At 39.5% G+C, this 25,187-nt stretch overlaps 1 protein-coding gene and 1 long non-coding RNA gene across 15 annotated transcripts in view; one reads left to right on the plus strand and one right to left on the minus strand.

Annotated features, from left to right (window-relative positions):
* PTPRM (protein tyrosine phosphatase receptor type M) overlaps nt 1–25,187 on the minus strand; it is an 838,757-nt gene that overhangs the window by 146,335 nt on the left and 667,235 nt on the right. For 8 of the 12 annotated variants that reach the window (XM_061595686.1, XM_061595730.1, XM_061595705.1 and 5 more), the window contains 4 exons: nt 21,347–21,498; nt 19,439–19,513; nt 18,294–18,320; nt 8,246–8,433 (listed from right to left, as the gene is read on the minus strand). In XM_061595686.1, coding sequence (XP_061451670.1) covers nt 8,246–8,433; nt 18,294–18,320; nt 19,439–19,513; nt 21,347–21,498 — 442 coding nt within the window. The remainder of the gene's footprint in view (nt 1–8,245; nt 8,434–18,293; nt 18,321–19,438; nt 19,514–21,346; nt 21,499–25,187) is intronic. The other 4 variants (XM_061595700.1, XM_061595748.1, XM_061595721.1 and 1 more) reach the window with 1 other exon arrangement.
* LOC133369963 (uncharacterized) overlaps nt 1–25,187 on the plus strand; it is a 95,522-nt gene that overhangs the window by 57,896 nt on the left and 12,439 nt on the right. For all 3 annotated transcript variants that reach the window (XR_009759044.1, XR_009759045.1, XR_009759046.1), the window contains one exon: nt 19,000–19,143. This is a non-coding gene — a long non-coding RNA (uncharacterized LOC133369963). The remainder of the gene's footprint in view (nt 1–18,999; nt 19,144–25,187) is intronic.

Consider the following 25,187-nt stretch of genomic DNA (forward strand, 5'->3'; position numbering starts at 1 on the left):
ATTTACTCAATTTGTATACAGTTTTTCAAGAAAAAAACTGTTCAAAAATCAATTTACAAGTGTAGGAGTTTGAAAATTTTATTGATTAGGGCCCAAAAGTATAAAGGGGATCTATAACATGGAATTTTTGCCATTCTCATATAGAAATTTGTAAGAGGTGTGGATGATCACAAAAGAAGGGGAAGTTAGCACAGAAATATCCTTGGTAGTTTTCAATGCAGATTATGGGGAAGAATATGTATTAGAGACCCCAAAAAAGGACTCTAAGGCTATGACAATCCTATAATAGAATAAAAGTAAAGGTAGATATGAGTACCCCAGTCATTTCTAGGAGACAAGTGGTCAAAGCATCTTAAAAGTCCTGTTTAACATCCATTATAGTTTATAGTTAAGGTTTATGATAGATGAAAGGATTTTTAGCTAGATTCAGAGGAGATGAAGCCTCATAGGACACAAAGGTGGTATTTTTAAAATGAATATAAGCAAAATTGGAGGAAAATAATTTAAAATGCCTCTGTGCAGAATACAGTAGCAAGCTGCAGATTGCACAAGGGAGGCAGCATCCTGGATCCTGTTTTGCTCGGAGCAGACTGAAACTGGACCACACATGTGTGAGGAGAGGAGATGATTTAAATGCTAGAATAATGCTAATATGGGTAATGGCTAATATGGGTGCTGCTTAAATAGAAATTATAGCTTTAGAGTTTAGCTCAAATAGAATAGGTCACCTCAGGTCACAGTAGGGGACACTTATGGTTAGAAAAAATCCCGAAGCTCATGAAAAGGGCAACTAAAAGGGGTTAAAACCACAAGATTTACCACAAAAAGAGGAACAACTGAACATTGTGGAGCATACAAGAATATAATTGAGAGGTGGACCTTGGATAGACAATGACCAATCAGCTTAAATTAATACATAAATTGGCATAAATTAATACATTATTAAGTAATTATTAAATAAGAGAGAGGAACATCTGTGAGGGCAATTAAGGAACGTGCACAAAGAACACGTTGGTTTGGACCTTTGCATGCAAATTATGTGCCCTACCACTGAGCTACAATCCTTCTCCTATTTTAAAAACATCTTTGAAAATTGTTCTTTTTGATTCACTAATGAATGCACAGCATACCTAGGGCAGATCCACACCATTCATTTAAGGCACATTCAACACACATTTGAAACACATGAATCACACCACAGAATCATGGGAACTGTAGTTTGTTAAGGGTGGTGGGAACTATAACTGTGGGGGGGGAACTACACTTCCTAGGATTCTTTAGGGGAAGTCATGAGCTTTAAAAGCAAGTTGGATGTACTTTAAATGTATTGTGTGGATCTACTTAATAAATTTTGACTGTATGTAAATTATTTTAATTAATTTTTTTTAAAATGGAAATGAACTATAACGTTTACTGGGTGACCATGGGCTACTCACCATATCTCAGCCTAATCTGCCCCACAGGATGAAAACAACAGAGCAGAACCACTGCCACCCCAAGGAAGAAGGGCACACGTAAAATGAGGAGGAAATAATGATGTACAACCACAGCATGAAATTAGATATTTATCGGGATATAGTATGAAGAAATATTTATATAAGCATGACTGTCAAAGATGTTTATTATTTACACAACCTGTAAAGATATTTAGAGTGCAATTCTATGTTTGTTTACTCAGAAGCAAGTCCCACTGTATTCAATGGGGCTTACTCAAACAGAAGCATGCACAGAACTGCAACCTTATACACACCATATAATACTTTATTGACAAAACTGGTTGGTCATTGCAGAACATTTTTTGTTCAAAAAATAAAATCAGTATTAGTTTTCTGCATAATAAAAACAGTGATATCTAAGTAAGCCCTGCCCAATTGCTTTAAAAATAGGATTGGAGGGGAAGAGAAAGATTACAACACAATTCTTTGCTATGTTCACTCAAAAGTCCCATCAATTTACAACACAATCCTAACCATGTCTACTCAAAAGTAAGTTCTATTGAATTCAATGGTGTTTACTCCAAGAATGTGGGATTAGCATTGCAGGTTTACTCCCAGAAAAGCGAGTATTGGATTAAAGCTTCAAATTGGGAAGGTTTTCAAAACACTGCCTTCTTCAACAGCCCAGGAAAATTTAAATCTGCTTGACTCCTGCACACAGGAGAGAAAAAGACTGAACTTATTAAATTTATGAGATTTTCAGATAAGCAGGAAAAAAACAACACTTTTTGAGTTTGCAAGGGGGTCTAGCTACTACCTGGAGGCCAACAAATTACAACCCTGACTTTACTTATTGGTTACAAACTTGAAAGGGTGGGGTTAGAGCAGCCAGCTATGAGCTCATTTAACAGAAGTTGTGGGGGGTGGCGGCTGACATTTTGGTGCATATCTTGTGAACCAGATCACCTGGAATTTTTGTTTTAAATGAAAATTGAGAGTCCGGAGATTAAGGTGACTCACCTTGAAAGGACCCCCAAAATCTGGAGTCTCCTGGCAAAAACCAGAGACCTGGCAACCCTAGCTATAAACAATTAGATGGGCATATGCACCAGGTACACATGCTAAAAGCAGAAGCAGAAGGAGGAGGAGGAGGAAGAGAACCTATCACATGAAAAGTTTAATAAAAATAAATAGGAACATAGCAAGAGTAAATATGAATAATATTATTTTGTTATTGCTCTTATTTTGTAAGTTGCTTGGAATAGTTTTATAGAAAAGCAGCCTAGAACTATAGTGATCTCCTATGTGGATTCCCTTTCTATCCCAGTTTCCATTTGGAAATTGTTGACATCCATACGGATGTTTCAAATGGATTTAATATAGGTGTTGGAATACGACCTGGGAGACTGGGGTTCGAATCCCCACATAGCCATGAAGCTCACTGGTTAGTCACTGCTTCTCAACCTCAGAGGACGGAAATGGTCAACTCCCTCTGAATACTGCTTACAATGAAAACCCCATTCATAGGGTTGCCATAAGTCAGAATCAACTTGAAGGCAGTCCATTTCCATTTTTCATATATATATAATAGTTTATATTATTAAGTGAAAGTCCTTTAAGAACATCTTGGCCAACATTTTACTAGCCTACCTTACTCTCCCTACTTCCAACTCAGCATCTAATGAAGTAGGTGGGCATCTACGAAAGTTTCTTTCCATTTTAGTATGTAAAGTTTCTATAAAGCTAGTCTCCAGGCGCTACCAACACATTTCTTTCTCATCATTATCATAAATTTTATCAGTGATAATGATTATGATAAAGAAGGAAGAAAAAGAGCAGTACTTACATTTCCAGACAGCGGAAAACACAAGTTTCATGTCATTACATGCAGCAATACTGCTTGCCAGCTTCCCCGATTTTTGTTCAACTTTCTGTACTTTTTGTTTTGGTTATTATTTACAATAAATAAAATAGAAATAATCTGAAGTGATGACTGCAATTGACCGACATGCAGAATATGAAATAAAAACATGTGAAGTGAGTATAGAATGGTGGTGCGAGTTGGCTGTGTCAGCAAACGTAGAATAAAAATGCCAGGTAGGCCCTGTAAATGGTTGATCAATAGCTGCAACAAAACCCAACTTTCTGCATGGATCACACTGTTTTCAGAAAATATAGTTGCTTTCAGTATTTTCTCCTGAAGAAAAATTAATGCCAACAAATTATCAAAAAGTCTTGTGTAATGGGGAAGGCAAATGTAGTGTGATATTTTCCCTGGAAATCTTTCTGGTTACAACTTGGGCAAAGGATAACAGAATAGGATCACAGTTGCTGCACTGGCATCCTTCCTAGTCTGACCAAAAATGTACGCCCAGCTGCTAGGCTTGGAACCAAAAACCATAGAGCAGATATGCTCACAAAAGTGAGCAACCCCTGCTAGAATGCTTACAAGCAAGATCAGGGTAAAATGTTGTCATGTGCCCCTTCCCCTGAAACTTTTCCAGGGGCAGGGAAAGGCAGAGTGCACTGCCAGGCCTCAGGATCCCTGGCAGGAAGCTGATACTCCAGACATAATTTCCATCGAGGAAGAGATCTTGGTGCTGGGTCTAAAGAGTTTCTCTGCAGTCACCTTGCCCTGACTGGAGGTAAGTTTCTTGGCCTGGGGCAGAGGGTGGCAAGCACTTTATGAGTGCTTTTGAGCCTTTGCAAAAATTTGATTGGAATGCTCCCAAAGGCTCATCCCCTTCCAACATCGGCAGGATGATGGCCATGAATTCCTACTTGGAACTTCTCCTTGCCCACAACATTTGTACACAAGAATTTCCTCTTTTCATATTTATTCAGCACATTATGCTTCTGTAGGCTAAATGACTGGGTCACGTGAAGCTGTTGTGGATAGATTAGCTTAGCTAGATGACTACATCACTAGAAAAGAATCTATTCAATGGTTGAGTATAATGATGTTTACTGGGAATTAAGAATGGGGGAAGAAGTTTGATTCAGTTTGCATTTAAAGGCAAATCTACTAAAGCCTGTGTCTTCAAAAATTTTATTCAAGGACCCCCAGCAAAAGATTCCAATGGAGAAATACAAAATTCTCCAACACTAACATTTTAAAGTTCTTTGAGAGTATCATAAGGATGCAGATCCCTCACCAAAGCTCCTGGGTAAACTCAGCAGTCATGGGATAAAAGGACAGGTCCCCTTGTCGATCAATAAGTGGTTAAAGAACAAGAATAGACAGTTTTCAAAATGGATGGATATAAGAAGAGCCTTCCCCATTCCCCAGTTATCTATATTACAACTGGTGGTTTTTAACTTGTGCATAAATGAGTTAGCCAAAGGATTAACTATGAGGTGACCAGGATTGCTGATGACATCTAATTATTCAGAGTGGTAAAAATAAAAAGGGATTGCAAAGAGCTCCAGACTGGGTGAATGGGCAATAAAATGTAAAATGTGATTCGATTTAAGTATTTGTACTGTGATTCAAATTGGAGCAAAAAAATTCCTAATTTCACATATACACAGGTGCAGTGATTTACCAAGAAAGGGATTTTTCCCTTGTGGACAAGCCAATATTTCAGTTTCATCCACCAGGGTAGCTAACCACCATCCTCTAAGGGAGGCAAGTAGACTCTGGACTCATGAGATAATCATCATAATTTATTCCAAACTGAGAAGAGCCAACCGCTTTTGTTAATACATCCACATATACGTATTGCAAGGCCTCTCCTAGGTGTGGGGGTAATAATCCTCATAGATTATCCTCAAGAAAAAACTTGAGGGATTTCCATTTATACATTTATGATCTGTGGCCCCCTAGAGGAGTTGACAGGATCTTCTGTTGTTGGTTTGGAAACACTCCCTGGGCCCTGATCTTTCAGGCCCTGAGGAGAGAGAGTTAGCTCTCTAAAATGTATTGAAATGTGTTTTATTTTTTTTATATTGTATTTTAGATTTTGTAACCTACCCTAGGAGCTATTGGTGAAAAGCTGACAATAAATATAAATAATAATGGGAAGAAATATCATATCTAGTACCTTCAGAGAAAGAGGGCAGGAAAACTCCTCAAGCTAGGGCCCACTCCCATGTCTCTGATCAGATTACTCATATCCCTTTCTGTTCTGAGGAGAAAAAGTCTAACCTTGCCACAGAAACAAACCTCCTCCTCAGATATCTCACCCCTTATTTTTCAGAGGGAGGAGGGAACAGACACAGCCAACCTGAAAGTTGACAAGGTTTGAGGGAATCACATTGTGAAGGAATTCACACAGAGATAACACACTAGTCCTTCAGATAACCACACTCTGACAGGATATATGACTCATCTCCAGTGAGTACACTACACGTATCTACAGCCCTACGCCTTGACCTAACAGGGCTGGAACACAAAGAAGAAGGGATCTGTTGTTACCTATAGTGGGTTTGAAATTTAGACATCACAAACTTGAGCAATTAACACTATCTCCCAAATCTAGATTAGCACCCGTTGCTCCAGCTGATAAACTCTGGGTAAAGGGATCCCATTTCAGCCATCGAGGCAGAAACAAGTGGAAACAGTTCAAAGACTTCAAGGAGAGAACCCATTCAGCCTTCCTAACAGTATTAAAGTGTTGAAGGAAAAACAAATAAGCATCCACAGCCAGGAACTGGGAAGACGGCTCAGGCGCCACAGGCTGTTCCTTATGCTAAAATTTGCCTGGCCATAGCTAAGGAGTCAGGGCAAAATTTCAGGCGCAGAGCCAAATTCCTCCACTGAAAACACAAAGCAGAAGCAGTCTGCTGAGCAGACCTCAGACTTTTTACTGGCTGGAGAAAAAACTGCTGGAGGAGCTCAAAGGAGAAGATCCTGCAGAATGGCTGCTTGAAGGAGAACTGTGAGATCTCCTCCTAATGACTTCTAGACCCAAGTACCCCTTGCCCTTGTATCTCCTGCATATAGGAGATCTCCTCCAAGGGGGAGGCCCCTTAATCTCCTGGAATATATATAACTTCTTGCTGATAATAGCACAACTGATTCATGAGCAGGCAGAAAGGTTATAATGCTTTGTAGCCACTCTAGCAACTAAGTTAGCCTTATTAGGGTAGACCATTTCCATATGGCACCAAAAGCCAGAGGAAAATAAACTACCGAAAGGGGAAAGGAAAACCTTCACTGCCCTCAAGCCTGATGAATGAGAGGAAACAACATCTAACTCCAGTCAACTGTGAGGCCTCCATGCTTTTTCCCAGGAGGAGCTGAAAAAACTTCACAGGCAAAATCACCTTGGTTGAGTCTGAACCACCAGCCCTTCTTCTTCAGAAAGTCCACCCTCCTCCCTAGCAGGATCAGAGGGTGAATGATAAGTGTCAGGCAGTATTCCCTCTTTCCTTCAAGGAACTGTTGAAGGCAAAAAGCATGATCAGCGCCATCTGCCCTTACAGCACAGTTCTTAGCCAGCTGCACAATGACAGGAAAAAAACTGGAATAGGGAGAGGAAGAAAAGCCCACAGAACTGCTACTTGCAGGATCCCTTTCCCATTTGCCTCCTGGAATGGCCTCTTTTATAGGAGAGGATACCATGAGGGAGGGAGTCTTTAACCACCTGGAAAAACGGGCATACCCATGACAGAAACTCTTACAGGAAAGCCCATGGAAGCAGGATTAATAGGAAAGGAACAAGACTTAACCCAGGACATGAATTTACGGGTGGGGCATTATGGCTATTTCCATGTAATGGAGTATTCACGTGCCCCTGCTTCTGCTTGGGGCAGGTGAAGAAGCTGCCCTCAGCCTCCTGGATTCTTCTAGCAATGAGGCATTGTGGTCAGACACATCTCCCACGTAACCACAGGCATGGCGGGAGACTGTTGGAGCAGCAGAGGAGGCCATTAAAATGGTAGCTGTGGCTGCCCTGTGCAGCTATGAAAAATACAGGAAGCTGCTAAGGACACGCTTCGTCATCATACGAGCACTACTCAACCCCCGATCCAAAGAACAGCTGAAGCCCACATAACAGCACTGAAGTAGGCAACGTAAGGGAGGAGCTGGGTGACCATGATCTCACTTGGTACAGGTGTTGCAGAACCACAGTCTCCACGGAGCTACCAGGCCACTTGGATCCACGAAGTCTACCAAGCAGCGGCTGTTAATAGCAGTTAAGCGCAGAGACTCACCAAGCTCTGTAACCTCCAAGCCACAAAAGTGGTCTTAAATGCCAAGCCAGGAAGTCTTGTCCCTCACACTTCCTCCCCAAAACTGTGGTTGTAAAGGTGGGAGAAAGTCACAACAATAGGAAAATTGAAGAGATAACAGAAAAGAGGCTTGTGGTGAAGGACAAAAACAAGAGACAGAAGAACTGAAGAATGAAGGAGAGGGAAAAAAATGAACAAAGAATAGCTCAAAAAAGGCAAAAAATACAAAGGATTTGAGCAACAGAGAAAAGACCCAACCTTCACAGACCGCAGGCAGGATTGATCTGGAGGGCGGACAACTCCTACCCCTGGAGAGGCTTTCAATGGCTACTAGTCATCATGGCTACATAATACCTCCATTCTGCCTCTGAATACCAACTGATGAGGAACAGCAGAAGGAGAAAGCTCTTGCTCTCATGTCTCGCTTGTGGGCATCCCATAGGGATCATCTTGGCCACTGTGGGAAATGAAAAGCTGGACTAGAAGGCCTTTGCTCTGATCCAGCAGAGCTCTTATATTCTGAAGCATGCCCTCCTTTCACTGTTCTTTCTCTATCACTGGAAATGGTATTTCTTTTTCTAGGGAACCCCCCCCCCCCAAACTGCATCATATGCAACTTGAAGCTTACTCACTTCATATTCCTCCTTGAATCCGTAGCCTTCTGCACATTTCATCTGAGTAATATGCTGCAGCAAATCAGCAACGCGGATGGCTGGATGGAGCTGTCCAGTTTGGTACGGCACATCCACAGGGTCTCGCTTCTTGTAGGTGTGTGACTGCACCAAGCTGCTTGTATCACTGCCCATTGTGTGAGTTTCATCTATGAAAAGAACACTGAATAACATACCAGGCGATTTCCTGTTCTTCCACAGAAGTGTATGATGCATTGCTTTTATGAGATGACATTTGACACCATCAGCATCTTTTATAATCACTGTCTGGTGGGCTAAACAATAATGGACAATTATTCATTGAATAATTTATTCAGGGAGATACCAAGCTATATTGGAAAAAGTATAAAAATGTACTGGTTTACAATTAAAAGCATTGTATAGTCCATACTGTATAGTTTTTTTATTTAAATCTACTAATAAATTAAATTAAATTCTTTTGATGTTTAGTTCTAAACAGCGCAGAAATTTCAGGATGAAACTTCCATCAAGTCCCAGTAAAATAAAAAAGGACTTGAGTGTTTCCTGCATTAGTAAACTTTTTATTGTCTGTTTCACAGTGATTCAGGACATGTTAGTGAAAGCAAAATGTTAAAAAAATGAATAAAATGGTATGGGTTATTAAGCCAGGAGAAAAATGGAAATGTAGATTGGATGCAACACAAGGAAAGAAAATACACAAAGATAAATGAAAGGAATAATTTGATTTGGGTTTATGCTTTGACTAAATTTAGCATGCTGCAGTATCAAATAATGTAACATGAGCTATCACATAAGGCATGAAATGTTATATGTCAACTGACATGCAAGCCGACACACAACATAACCCCAACTGGGTTGGTCAATACCGGTATGAAGCAAACAATCACCCACCCCCTCCACACTTCTTCAGTGGGGCAAATGGGCAACTTACCATTTATTGGCACTTTTAAGAAGATACATATCAGGAGAAAAAGAGGAGGAGGAGGAGGAGGAGGAGAGAAAGGAAACAGGCCATAAGCAACAGCACTGCAGTAATAATTACAGGCACTTTTATGTTTGTAATTAAGTATCTTCAGTTTGGTTTCCTAGCAAAGCAACTGAATATATTATAAAAGATAGAGCTGAGTAGCCAATATCATTATCTTTTTTTCTTTTAATATATTGGGATGGCAATTTTAACTTACTATGTAACAAGAAGAAGGAGGAAAAAATAGAAGATCAAAACTGGAAAACCAAGTATCATGGAAGTTTTTCCCCACTCCAAAAATTAATCTCCAAAATATGTTTATATCTGCCACAAAGCTGTAATTTAAACAAGCTAACAAGCCTATCAGCTTACAAAACTATGGGGTTACTCAAAGACCCTTAAGTAGGCCTATTTCAGCTGCTATAGCCCTATTCAAGCACATGGGATTAATATGGCAGCTCATCACATCATGTGGCTGATTGAAGCATTAGGGTTAATTTACACCACAGTTTTTACAGGGCATATCTCAATATAATGCCTATAAAACTGGGGTGTGTTTAGGCTGCAATCCTATATCCATTTACCCAGGAGTATGCCCCACTGAACTCAATGGGATTTATGTCTAAATAGAAATGAACAGAATTGCACTGTAATACACCTTCATGAGGCAAACCAGACACGCAATCATGTGAAATCCTTCTGTTGGAAGTTAATAACATTCTTCTGTGGTTCGCTATAGGAAAACCGGGATTTCCCGACAAGTGGTTAAATATATACACATCCTAATCTTCATTTCTAAATATTAGTACAGATTGTATCCCTGCAATGCCAGAGTTATATCATTATAATCCTGGCATATCTGCATGGTTTGATATACAGCCTATGACAAAATGAGTTTAGATTCTACCTGGACGTTAATTTAACCACACAAGACATTTCTGGCTAGACTATAAGTGCCATGCTCCATGCTATTTCACTACAAGAAAAGCAACTAGACTGGTCCACAGGATTTGATCTCTAGTTATCTTGCTCAACTAATCTTGCCTAGCAGCTGAGGAGTAAAAAGGGATTAACTAAGTGGACAACCAGAGATGCCAGCAGCATCTCTTTTCCTCCTAGTATGATGCCAAGGCAAGCTGCCCATATGCTACTAGGCCAGGTTCAAGGTTCTTATGTTGATATATAAAGTCCTGAATAATTTGGGTCCAGGATACATTAAGGACCACCTGAGCCCTTGTATCCCAACTCAGTCACTGAGGTCTTTCAGAGGAGTGCTGTTAGTTGTCCCCCGTGTTATAGAGGCCTGACTGGCCTCAATCAGATGTTGGGCATTTAATGTTGGCAGAGATTTGGTAGGCATTCTAGCTTTTGACTTTCAGCTGTCTCTGGAAGACTTTTTTATGCTGACAGGCCTATGCAGCAGTTTAAAACCTTTTGACTAGCCAGTCGTTTTAATGAATACTGAATAATGAATGCAATGGTTTTTATATTTTATTGTATACATATTATTGTACATCACCCTGATATTTTATGAGTGTGGCATATAAATAATTTTATAAACAAGTAAGTGCTTCCAGCATTTCCTTCTCTTTAGAATTTGTAACTGTCACACGCTTGATGGCCTTTCATGTTGCAAGTATAACATGTACTCTTAGTGTTAGCACTTAGACACAACACTCTGCAATGACCCTAGACTATAACTCTTGATAAAAAGCTTTTGTTGGGGTTCTGATACATATCCAGATTTGCACAAGGTGGAGATTCTTTCTCCCCCTCCCTAGCTTCCAGACACATGCTCGCTAGGACATGGGGAGAAAGGTGGTTGGGAGCAGGATTGCAGGGGGAAAGCAATGGGCAAAGGAAAGGTTAAGCACCCTTCCAGTCAAATGCTTATCTGCTGGGGAAAAAAACCCTCCTTCCCCACTGTTTTACAGCACCATGTTTGACACTGGCCTTGATGTTCCACTGCAGGCCTGCTAGTTTTTACCTATCATAAGAAATGCTCAAAGCATACCTATCCTACTCTTGCTCCTTATGCAAAGCATTCCTTGGCACATAGAATCAGAAAGCTCCTGAGTGTGCAGACCTTGGAACATTCCTCAGAGCCCATATAAGAGTGGGATACATTAAAAATATTTAAATAAATTAATTTTACTAGGTAAAACAGTAATAGTTAGAAGGGCATACTTCCCATATTTCTTATTTGAAATGGAAATAGACTGCCTTCAAGTCGATTCCGACTTATGGCGACCCTACGAATAGGGTTTTCACGGTAAGTGGTATCCAGAGGTGGTTTACCATTGCCTTCCTCTGAGGCTGAGAGGCAGTGACTGGTTCAAAATCACACAGTGAACTTCATGGCTGTGTGGGGATTCGAACCCTGATCTCCCAGGTCAGTCCAACACTCTAACCACTACACCACATTGGCTCTCATTTCTTATTTAATGTGAGAAAATATATAGCTTCCTGAACCATATTCAATAGACATTGACTTGAAGCCTAACTTTCCTTCCATGAACAGAAAAGAATTCATGTTCATATAATGGGGCTTTCCCGCAGCCTCCTTCCCTCTGCAATCTCCTGTGTTCTCTAAAAATCTGCTCTTCGGGATCTAAGGACCTTTGGGGATGGTTTGGGATGTGGCACCGGAGCTGAAGATAGAGGAAAGAGTTGGGGGAAATCACACCTGCCCTAAATGAATGGAAGAGCAACCCAGTACCACCAAGCTCTTGTCTTTATGAATACACCAAGGGGAAACTCTTTCATACATTAGAAATACTATAGGGCCTCATGAAAGCTGTAGTCTCCAAACTTCTTTGTTGGCTCCAGCCCTTTGTAACACAATGAGGTTGTGCTGGCACAGTGATTGAGGATATCTGCAGCAGATAAAATTCTAACACCTGATAATCCGTTTAAAGGAAGCAACACCAAGTGACTGCCCAATGAAGTGATTTGTATCTTATAATGAGACACACTGAAGTGATCTCATGTTACTCTGGAAAGTTAGCAAAATCTTACCCTTAACTGAAAATAATATATACAAGAACTTATGTATATGAATGTAGTAATTTACTCCTCACTCTGAGGGTGCCTTACTATTTCTATACAAATACAGATAAACATTGTTCCTATTAGCTAATCTTGAGCAAAACTGTAATGCAAAGCACCTTGGAATGCATGGCATGAAAGGTGATATACAAGTGTCGTTACAGTATGTTGTTGAAATGGCACCTGATTACTACAAGGTGGCTAAGACACAAAACGACAAAATAAGTAAGTAAGTAAGTAAGTAAGTAAGTAAAGAAAGAAAGAAAGAAAGAAAGAAAGAAAGAAAGAAAGAAAGAAAGAAAGAAAGAAAGAAAGAAAAAGTTGGAAGTTGATTTATGATATTTTAAAGTAAATTTATGCATAGAAGTCATGGCTTTTATTTTATTTTATGATAATTAGATAAGGGTCAGTTCAAACTTACTGCAAAACCAGATCAGTGCATCTTTTGTATATATGTTGCATGTTCCTATGTTGTTGTATCAAATGGAGCCAAAGTATACTGAAAATTATTTCTGCTAGCTGCCTCTTTTTCTCTGTATTTATTATTATTATTGTTGCTGTTGTTGTTGTTATTATTATTATTATTATTATTATTATTATTGCTGCAAGGGAATAATTTTACAAGGGTCTTTGAAATGAAGAGTTTATTATCTTGTTTGCAATCACTAGTTTCCAGGTTATTGTTTTTCTTTAGAAACAGAGTTTGCTATGATACAACCTAAAATTGACATAATATTTAACAAAGTTGTTTTAAAACTTTTCAACAAGTCATATTGAGAGTCACAAAATTTCATAGTCCAGATGCTTTTGAGGCTTCATAATGAAGTGATTACACATAGTAGGATATTGTCTGAAATATCATTAGCCTTATTGTTTTAAATGTCCATTGTATAGCATTTTGAATTGAATGTGGATTCTGTTATCTTATATTTCATTTTCATTTTGAATTTCCAGTGTCACATTAACTATAAGGAAATGCTGCTACTCCCATCAAGTCCGTGCCAAATATATGTGCAAAAGATACGATTGTATAAAAATACATGGAACATGATGCAACCTTTAGAATTAACTGGATCTAACAGTGATCAGCTTTGACTGTGTCCACTGTAGCTTCAGAGAGCTTTCCAATATGAAAAATTCATAATTTAATGAACATGAAAAAATCCACTGGCCTAGTAGGTCATGTATAGGCACTTGTTCAGCCATCAACTTGACTGCTTATGGTTTCAGACAAAAATGCATGCACTGTGCAAGGACTCCTACAACAAGCATATATCTAAATAGAGGCAGGAAGTGGGGAGGAGAGGAGGAGATGGTAAAACAGAGTTCATGAGTCTTCGTTTTAAAAATTCAGGTTTTCAGAGACTAAATCAGGGACTAAATGGTATTCACTTTTTATCAAGAATGGAAAACAGCGGGTGGTTTGTGGTTCTTAAAAGTTTGCAAGCACTGTTCTGCTGATATACATAATTTTGTTCACTCCTATACATTATAGTAGCTATATGTAAGCAAGGTATTTCTGCCCATGCATGTAGGACTCCTCCATTGCTTGGCTGATGTAATGAGAAGAATTCACAGAACTCCATCTGAGAGCTGCTTCACACAAACATTTTAATACCAGGCAGTTGTGGGAAACATCTAATTGCACTTACTTCCAGTTCCTTCCTTTTGTGCCAAGATGGTTATGTGCATACATCAATTCATCTTTCATTATAACACTGCTAAGCTATGTTTACAGTGGCTTCCTGGTGGCATGTCAAAAGTCAAATTCAATACATCATTGTGCATTCACATGACTGATTGCAATGTTCTGAAGTGGTTGGAGGAACTGCAGCTAGGCTTTACCCATGTGTAAAAGTGGCTGTGTAAATCAGCCTTGGCACTTGACTCGTTGTAACTCATAGTTCTGCATGCACATAAAGCTCACATTGGGGCTGTTCAGGCATAATGCTAAACTATGTTTTTGTGTTATGTGAATGAGCAGGCTCACACTACCCTTCTTCAGGTTTCTACTTGCTTGCAAACTAGGACTGTAAATCAGTAGCAGTCATTGTAGGGTTTGGCTGGATAGTATCTCAGCTGCAGCTGAGAAGGGACAGTCAAATGGAGTTGGCCTTCTGTATGACTACGGCTGAGACAGGAGAAGCAGCAGCATGATAGAGAATGGATGATCAGAGTGCTTGTTCTTTTTCATCTTCTCTATGAGTTGGGGCAAAAAGAATCAGTCATAGTCCTCTGCAAGTAATTAATCCCATGCTTTGCTTTGTTAGCCTGGGACTGCCCTGTTGGAAACTTCAAACAAAAGGGGGAGTCCAGGATAGGGATTCATTTTAAATGGATTTATACTTGGAATTTGGCAGTTTCAACTGGATTGAGCTTTGCTTGCATTGGACTGTCTCTTGTATTGAGTGCCTGGTTATGCTTAAGCCACTTCTGCACTCTCAAGTTCTTTTACAAACCAAATGCAAAGAAAATACACATATTATTTGTATAATATGTATCTAAGAGAATCAACCCCTATGCTGCTCTTAATACATATTAATATATAATGCATTGTTGTGTTTATCTCTTTATGTGCTGGTCATTCTAGGAAACTTGAAGTGTACATGTGTATAATATTATACGCATAATAATGCATATAATATGCAAGAATTGTTTGTATGTTAGCAGAACTAGAGGGAAAAACCCGCTTCTCATTGAGATTAAGGAGAGACGTGAATCAGAAAAAAACCTGTGTGGATAAACAACATCAAGTTTTTCAGAAAATTCCACTCCTAGTCCAGAATCAAGTGAATCAGGAGAAAGCAGCCTGCTCCTCAGAAGACCACTTGTGTCTATGGTTGGACAAAGAACTACCAAAGCCTAAGAGAATGTGTTGGCGCAACAAATAGATTTTAACAACTGTACTGTACAAGAAATTATTGAAATATATCCAACAATAAACCAAGTATAACACTGGAGTGCATGGAGTCTACACTGTTGATTGCAGCTGGATTGTGTACTGAACTATCATGGCCATCTGAATAGGGACCTTTAGCAAGTAAATATTTTTAAAAGTTATCCATTATTCCATCTGTGGAAGAGAGAAAGATGAGAAAATAATGCTGAGCCTCTTCTTCCCTTCCTTCCACATTCGGAGAAGGAAAGCAAAGTACGACAAGAAGAAACAAAGGAAACTTGAATAAAACAGCTCAGAGAAATATCAACACAGAAACAGAGGAAGCTGCCTTATCCTGAATCAGACCATTGGTCCATGTAGCTCAGTATTGTCTACACTGACTCGCAGCAGTTTCCCAGGATTTCAGAGATGCATCTCTCCCATCCTGCTTGGAGATGTCGGGAATTTGACCTGGGACCTTTTGCATGTAAAGCAGATGCTCTGCTACTAAATTACGACCCTTCTCTAATGAGTGAACAAACTCACGGAGAAAGTTCTGAAATCTGCTGTTGCAGCGGCAGTCAGAAGGGAGAGCTGAATGAATCTGTAGGACCATCACTTTGGTAAAAAGAGCACTAGAAGATTCTCACAGTATTCCATGCAATTTCAGGCATCTAACTGTGTGACTTCTGAGAGACCATAAGGAAGTACCAGAGTTCTGAATTTGTAATCCTTGTTTCAAGGAAGAGCAAACCATATTTGGTCTGTCTGGAATGTAAGAATACAAACAAGGATTAAAAGTTGCTAATTGCCATACATAAACAGAGGAGAAAGTGTACAAGAGACTGAAGCTTGTGGCTGCTTGTTTCATAACATCAAAACATAGTTATATCTGAAAAGACCCACTATGTCTGAAAATAGCTCCATGTGCATGCAGGATATGGATTACAATTAATGCCTGTGTCAAAGAGCTGCTTCTGATGTTATTATTAATCTTATTCATTACTTTAAGACATTCAAGTGCATGTCAGAAGGCAAACTGACATCAGCATTCTAAAATGACAAGGGCATGGATCACAGGCAAAAAAAAAAAGTCTGAAAAAGTCCACGCATACCTTTTTGTTATACAGTGTGCCAATTAAAAATTAAACAATTTTTCTACAATGAAAAAGGATAAAATAGAGGGCAGTTTACAAAATAGAGATTTTAAGATTAATAGAAAATTTCATTATTTTTGATTTAATGGAAAAATAACCCTCTTAATTTGTGTCTTTGTTAAAAAAACAAATAACCTGATTGCTAAGGTTATATTCTTATTTTTTCCCTTATGTTAAACAAATTGATTTTAACAACTTTACTATACTAGAAATTTTTGAAATAAACTCAGCAATAAAGCAAATAGGAATCCTGCTGCACAATGCTGTAATTTAATAGCAATGATTTCCTTTTTGTCCACTGAGAATGTCGTAATATCTACAAATTGCTACAGTAAAAGCTCTCAGGCTTTAAAAATCACTGCAAATTTCATTTGCATGGAGGTTATTACATTATTATGGTGACTGCAGTGTCATATCCTCTGATTAATCAGATATTGTTTTCTTTGGATGTCAGATAGGAATGAACTTTGCTAATTATTATTCTACAGTAACGATTTCTCTGCAATACCTTTCTCAGGGGTGGGGCACAAAGTAGCTCTCGAGAATTTAACACCATGGCCATAAACAGAGAAGTCATTAACTAGTAGTTCAGATCTAAAGGGCGTTTTTATTTTGTTTTTCTGACAGCAACTTCCCCCATCATGTCACAAATCACTTATAAGTCTTAGTACTTTCAGAACAGTTGATGATGCAAAAGGGCATGTTCCTGTTCCAAACCATTTTCAAAATCGCACTAAAGTCCTGTTAGGTGCACACAAGTTCTAGTGAGCTGCTTTCTGTTGTGACCCATGCACAAGCCAGTTCAGGAAGTTTTGACTTAAGGAATTCAACAACTTCAAACCAGAATTTAGTGTTGTGCAGTAATAAGAGAGAGAAATAACAGGAAAAGAACCACTGAAAAGTCGGTGTGAAGACAGCAGTGTAAATACTGGAATTAGATTCTTGCCATAGTGCATTGCAGCACAATCTTATACATGTCTATTCAAAAGTAAGCCCTAATGAATTCAGTGGGACTTACCTCACAAGTGAGTGGGTACAGGATTGCAGCCTTATTCCACTTTTTTTTAAAAGGCTGTATGTAAGTTTGGGTTAGGTTAAGGTTAGTGCAGTGGTAGTAATTAAAAGCATAGCCCAGCTTGTAGTTATATATTCCAAGTGCAATCATTTATCATGCTATATTTGTTATATCAGCATGGTAAACCCATTTCCCTTCACTCTTTTTATATTGGACAAGCAGGGATGTTTTAGCTTCCTGACAGAAAGGTATAAATGCCTTTTTTCCATAGCACTAGTATCTTATTTCATCCTTTGTAGGATGTGGCACTTAATAAACATTATTTTAATGTGCTGTCATTTTGATGGACACAGTAACATTTTAAGTCTTTCAGCCTAAAACAAAATGAAAAACCTGATTATGCTATGGGCAGCACACAGATTACAATTTTTATGTCAATTGTTTTCTTAAATAGTGTTTAACTGCAATTTATTTTTCAGACAATACTAAAATAATGACAAATCTTTGATTGCCATGATATTTACACTCTTTAGTGATGCACTTATTACTTGTATACTAAGTCTTTATTTTTATTTTCTGTTTAACTGTATTTGTTTTTATGTCATATATGTTTTTGTGATTTTATTATTGCCATGTATGTATTTTACCCTATGCTGTTTACCGCCCTGAGAGCTATTTGCTAAGGGCGGTATATACATGTAACCAAATAAATAAATAAATAAATAACTTAAAAAACACCCGACCCAGAAACCTTTGATTCCATCCCCCCTTTTTAACTGAATATTTTGGTGACAATAAGAATCCAATATGCTAACTGGCATTTGATTAAAAGTGCAGAATAGCTTGCACATTCTTCAGCAGTATAAAACATTTTTTTTAAAAAACAATGTTTTGTAGCCTAGTTTTAACCTTTTTTTAAAATAAAATCTGCAACAGATTTTGATAAAGGGAAATGTTCTCACCTAAAATTGCAGTTGGCACAAATGGATCTGTCATACATCATAAGCAGGTCAGTGCAGAAAAGGTAAAAAGAGAAAGAAATATAAATGACTGATAAATGTTCCCAAATTTTCTGTCAGAAAGCCACAAATAAGTAAGTTGTTATAACATGCACAGCTATTTAGCTCTTTTGGTAGTTCTTTTTCTTTTTAGATAACAGCATAACTACCAGAATAGTATTGTCAAAAAAGGTTTGGGGCATGACTAGAAATGGGTGAGAACTTGGCACTGGACTTCCTGATAGTTCACAGGTTCACTATCTTTGTGGACTAATCCTGTATGCTGCAAGTTTCCCTATGTTTCCCATAACTGGATTTTCTTTTTTTTAAACATATACATGAAACTTTGCTTTGCTAAGGTGAAACTGACTAGCCTGTGTTTGCTTTGCTAACATGAAACTGACCAGCCTTTGTTTTTGCTTTAAAATGATCTCTTAGATTCTCTCAGGGCTGGGGGGGGTAGGGTCCAGTAACATTTGGAGGGAAGAGGGGAAGGGGAGAGGGGGCAAGGAGAAAGGGAGAAGGGGCAAGGTGGGGAAGGGGAGAGGGAGGAAGGGAAGGAGAGGGAGGAAGAGAGGGGGATTGGGTGGGCAAGCACTGGGCAGAGGGAAAGCAGCTTTCCTTTTTTTTCTGAAAGGAGAACATTGTTAATAAGATCATTGTTTTTCAGGAGGGAAACATCAGAATAGTAAAAGCAAAGGATAGCAGAAAAATAACTAGCCCGAAACAGAACTGCCTGCTAGTTCAATGGAATGCAATCAAACAGGCACCAACAAGCAGATCCCATCCTTAGGCATGATCCATTCCTGAGCAGGTGGGTACTTAGCATACATTATATCAGTAACTGGCTAAAACCCTAAAGGAGAGTGAGGGCTGGATGATGCACAAGAGATGTGGACAAGCCTTTTATTCTGTGCAGTGGCCACAAGTGGCCGTTGGGGCAGAGGGAAGAAAGAAGGATTTAACGAGCCCTTTGCTGATCCCTCCCTATGTGTGCTACTGTGCCTGTATGGGGAAAGACTGCAATTCCTGCTACTGTGCCTGTATGGGGAAAGACTGCAATTCCTAGGAAATTATTATTAAAATAAAACAACGACAAAATTGGTTACCTGGGTAGTAAGAATTAGGAACTGTCGTACTCAGTGTGTTTGTCTTCATTGTAAACGAAGATGGTGAAGACACAGCTGGAAAGGCAAGAACACTATTCAGTAATAATCACTCTCATACGATGAACACTGTAGTATCTGATCAGGTCTTTTATATCTAGCAAAACTGATCTAGTGAAGAAATGTACCCATGAAAAATGGGCACCAGAGGCACACATTCTATGTTTTATTAGGGCCCTTTCTGCTATTACCATAAGCATCTTCTTGCCTCCTCAGTAACACTGGAAATCTGAAGTTACATGAGAGAAGCCAAACCACAGCTTCTTCTCATACCAGAATTGCTTGATTTTTTTTTAAGGGAAAAGCTGCAGGGATATGGAGATGCACCAAGGATTCCTTCCACTGTATTTCTGATGTTATCAAGCAGAGCAGGAAGGAACCATGGCACAGCAGCTTCCAAGCTTCTAAATGTAATCTTGGAAGAGGCATTATTCTAAAAGCTTTTCTAATTTAGACAAATTCTACATCCACTTACCTGGAACTCAGTAGGATTTACTTCAGAGTAAACATACATAGATATTTTTTGCTACATTGAGTATAGATAATCAAATCACACTATATGCCATGAAACCAGGACCAGGATGACTTTGCTTATGGTTCTGATATTTCAATAAATGAAATGTTACAAATGGTTCTAAAGCAGACCAATAGAATTTTTATGCAGGATACAGATATTTGCCTTTGAAGCTTCATGCTGTCATGGAATGTTGAGGCTAGACCACATAATAGTGGATATGTTAACTCACAAAGCATCTTTCTTTCACAGTGGTAGAAAATTATTCTTTGTTTCAGGTATATCCAACATATTGGCTGCCACATAGTGTTGCAGGAATAGCCAACATAGTGCTACCAATCATTTATAGAAAATGATTCTTTGTTTCAGGTATATCCAACATAGTACAGCTCCCACCATCTCTGATCATTGCTGGGGCTGATGGGAATTGTAGTTGATATTATCTGAAGGGGCTGATGGGAATTGTAATTGATATTATCTGAAGGGCATCATGTTGGCTACCTCTGGTTCATAGCCTGCATACTGTTCTGACAGTGGATGGCCATGTGCATTGTAGGCAGGAGGTCCCAGGTCCAATTCCTGACATCTCCAGGTCAAAGGAGGTTAGCTAGCATGGTTGAGAAAAACTTTTGCTTGAAATCTTGGAGGGCTGCTGTCAACTATTGTTGACAATACCAAGCTAGATAGACAAACAATCAGACGTGGTATAAGGCAGCTTCTTACGTTCACTGTTTTAACTATCTTGAGGAAAAAGGTGGCACCGTTCAATTGTATAATAGCAGTGCATGAGATTTCATCTTGAATTATTTTTTACTCTTTTGTCATAAAGCATTCACCCTAGGTATAAGTCCAAAACAATTATTAGTTTTATTAATTCTCTTACACTAGGAAGTCTGAAATATGTCCATTGTAACACTGATGTTTATGACTGACCAAATAGCTGCCATCCAAACACATTATGACATTTTAGAAAATGACTGAAGTGAATCTGGGGACGTGTAGACAATATGAACGCAACAAAGCCTTCAGTGTTATGAAAATAAATAAGGAAATTTAATCCAACACCTGGTGCACTAATGTCTGCAATTTTTATGTGAAAGACAGAAATGCAAAATTATCTTTATTAAAGAACCATATCCTTTCTCACTAGAATATATGCTTTGATGTGCTGCACAGTGTGAGATTCTGGAGTCTATGGATTTACTATGAGTCAATAACCTGCTCATGGAACTGACTGAGTAACAAGAAGTATTTTAGGAACCACTTACACCTCCTTTTGCTATCTACATGATAAAAATAAAAAGTGATTGCTACATCCCAATGCATTTTAAACTTACATCTCCCATTTAGATTGTGTGTGTCCATGAAAGAGAATGCTTCATCACAGTTGGTGCCTTGTTCAGTGTAGCTTTTATCCATTGAGTTCACCATCACTGTCATTTCCTGCCGCGTGCTACTCAACGTCTCTTTCCGCTTTTTAGCCAATTTCCTTAAGGAATGAATAAGAAGGAAGAAAGATGATGCCACAGGAAGCAAGCATGGAATTTATCTTTTTATATCAGCTATACATTTGGAAATACAACTTATACTGGCAAAAAACCCCATTTAATTCAATGGTGAAATTCAAAATCCTCAAGAAAGTTCCACTAAAAACTCATTAAACACAAAAGCAGTAAAATACAAACATAATCAAAACATTATGAAAGAATTATACTTCTTATATGGATTACTACATCGATAGAAAAAATGTGGAATAGATTATTTGGACTCAATCCAATTCACAATGGGCACAGAGCCTAAACACTGGGCAGGCATGGGGAACCTGTGCCCTCCCAAAGTTGCTGGACTAGAACTCCTATCAATCCCAGCCAGCATAGCCAAAGGCCAGGGATGACTGGAGTGGCAGTCCAGCAACATCTGGATGGCCACATATTTTTCACACCTAAGATAGTGGATTCCTCTCAAGCCTTCTGTCATCTCCTCCCCACATATGCCTGTTCATGGGCACACATTGATAGCCTTATCCTATATGAATTTGTTTAATCACCTTTGAAAGTTATCCACCTTGCTGGCAATCGCTATGTCTTGTGAACAAACACAGACCTCCACTTCCCTCCAACGGCCTCTAATGCTGCCTGCAGGTACACCTGAGGGAAGGGTAGGAAGGGGGGTCTACTTACCCCATGAGTATGGCAACTGTGTGTCTAGTTACTTCCCTGCCCATTCCAAAAGCCTACTGCTGCAACTTACCCATATTCTTATTACCCAATGTTATACATTTCACTAAAACCCTTCATTTCAGTGGCTGCTGTTGGCGGAGTCAGGGAAATGCAAAGTTTTGCTACATCAGGACACTGGTAAATTGTAGTAATTGTTAGAGAGGAGGTGGTGTGTCTGCCATTATTGTCACCCATCATATAAAATTGACAGAGTTAGTGCAAATTTCTGTTTTTCTGAGAAATAATGAACATTCAGATTAGTTTACGAAAAGAGACAAAAGTATTAAGCAGGTTAAAATACAATGACAAAAGCATTATGGGAGAAATAGTACATTGATGACAATGAGCTACCTCACATAACAAGCTTATAATGTTCAATTTTATATGATATGGGAAATTGAACTCTACTCAAAAACATCCCCTGCACAGTACCATTAAATTATATACTGTATCATCAACACTCTATTGCAATGAAACAAGAATTTACAGCAGCATTTTATGATTAAACCAGTTAAAAGAAAAATACTACTTGCCTTACTTTCATCAGTTAAGCAGCATATTTCCCCCCATGTTGTTCAGCAATTATATGAAGGAGCTGAATGAGGTCACCAAAGAATATTGAGCTGGGTGTCATCAATGTGAAGATGACAGCCAGCTCTGTCTGTCTTTTCCAACTGAGTATGGTGAGACAGAAGAAGTGCTGATCTGGTGTTTTGGAAGCCAATAATGGAGTGGATGAGGGATCAATACACTGAAACTCATTCCTAACAATACAGAGGTGGTGTTGGTACATTGTTTGTCTGAAAAGGGAGGCGGTGTTCAACCACTCTGGGGCATTGTACTTTCCTCAAGGAAATGGTGCCCTCACCATCTGATGTGTGGTGGGAAGTGACTGCAGAGAGAAACCTTTCTTTGGTGACCTGGTATCCAGGTCGTTTCTGTGGTGCTTAGTATAACAGAGAGGCAGACACACTGATATCTTAGTTAACAAATCCTCCAGGAAAGCAGCTCATTTTAACAAAGTATTTTTGGGTGTGGGGGGCGCATATTCTGATATGTGGCTTCTTGTCTAGTGGATGTGTGGCTGCTGCAGCCAGCTCTCTCATGCATGGCTGGAATAGCACAGGGTGCCTCCTCAGTAAACAGTGGTTTGGGTGCCCAGAGAGAGAGAGGGGGGGGAGAGAGAGAGAGAGAGGGGAGAGAGGGAAGGGAGAGAGGGAGGGAGGGAGGGGAGGGAGAGAGAGAGGGGGGAGAGGAGGGAGAGGGAGAGAGGGGGAGGGAGGGAGAGGGACGGGAGGGAGGGAGAGAGAGAGGGAGAGAGGAAGAGGGAGGGAGGGAGAGGGAGAGAGAGAGGGAGAGAGAGGGAGAGAGTAGGAGAGAGAGAGGAGAGAGAGAGAGAGAGGAGAGAGGAAGAGAGAGAGAGGGAGAGAGAGAGGGAGAGAGAGAGGGAGAGGGAGAGAGAGGGGGGGAGAGGGAGAGAGAGTGGGAGAGGGAGAGAGAGAGGGGAGAGGAGGACGAGGGAGGGAGATGGCTCTGTACTGTAGACTTGTGGGTACAATTTTATAGCTGGGATGCAATCTGTGCTCATTAGAAGAGAAATGATATCACACTGGAGACACCTGCATTATCTAGAGAGTGATGCTTGAAGGCCAAAGCTGAGGTCTGCTAATTGGAAAGACTAGTTAGCTATGGAGCAAGAAGACAACTGCTTCAGTGCCTTGGACAGCTCTGTAAGTTCAGACCAAAACCCAGAGCGGATTCCACTAGTCCACTGACATGGGGCCACCAGCCACCACTGAAATATCGACTACTCTGTCTAGCAGTAACTCTTCAGGGTCTCAGGCTGTGGTGTTTTCCATTACCTGCTTCCTGATAATCCTTTTAACTGGAGATTCCAGGAACTGAACCTGGAACTTTCTGCATGCACAGCATGTTCAACTCACGTTCAATTTATGTATCACATCAGATTGCCAAAAGGAGCCCTGACGTGATTTACAAGGACAATAACATACAAAATATGTTACACAATAAAAAAACGAAAATGAAACAAATATACTAAATGTGTTCATCCACAAAAATAATAAAAAACCATCCCACCCACAATAAAACCAACCACCCAAAAGCCAGACTATTAGTGCTGTCCAAAGCCCAGGAGAATAAAAATATCTTTCTCTATCCAGTTGTGACTTGTATAATGGGGTAGAGCATCCTCCTGACTGGATGGAGCACTGGTGCCACAAGGTAAGGGCTGTGCAGGCCCACCAGTGGGGATGCCATATAGGCTTCACCACTGTGCCTCCCGATCCCCATCCAAGCACACTGCAGCAAGCTCTGCCCCACCACAATCAGCTACTATTGTCTCTGTCACTGAGCTATAGTCCATATCCTAGCTCCCCGCCTCATAAACTAAGCTCTTTATTTTCCATATCACAACTGTCTGTCCTGCACTAAAATGTCCCACAAATGTCTGAACAAAGAAATCTAGCTATGGGACAATGTGACATTTCTTACCTATGGCATTACCAATTAAAGTGACAATGAAGAAAAGAGTAACTGACAAACTCACTAGTACTTTCAGCAAACAAAAATATGGGTGGGGGGAATTGGGATTGTGCCTGGTTTGCTCTCTCCTGATCGTCACATGTTCATATGAATGGGTGAACATAGCCTATATGCAAACAACTATACAAGCATAGGCTCTGTACATGTCATCAGGAATGCTATCCTTTGCAGTGTCCTGATCACATGGACAGTGACCTCGCGTGTATAATGGTATGCATGTAGGCTCTATATAGATCTTCTAATGAACTTTTGGAGGTCAAAAGTAGGAACAGAAGGCACAATCCTAATTCCAGCCTCCACACGATCAGAAAAAGGCTATAAATGACATTAGTCTTCCTATCTATGATTAGCAAATTGAAGAACTAATATGAAGAAACATGCTTCCTGTTCACCAAGA

The sequence above is a fragment of the Rhineura floridana genome, chromosome 1 (genome assembly GCF_030035675.1).
Source record: "Rhineura floridana isolate rRhiFlo1 chromosome 1, rRhiFlo1.hap2, whole genome shotgun sequence".
NCBI lineage: Eukaryota > Metazoa > Chordata > Lepidosauria > Squamata > Rhineuridae > Rhineura > Rhineura floridana.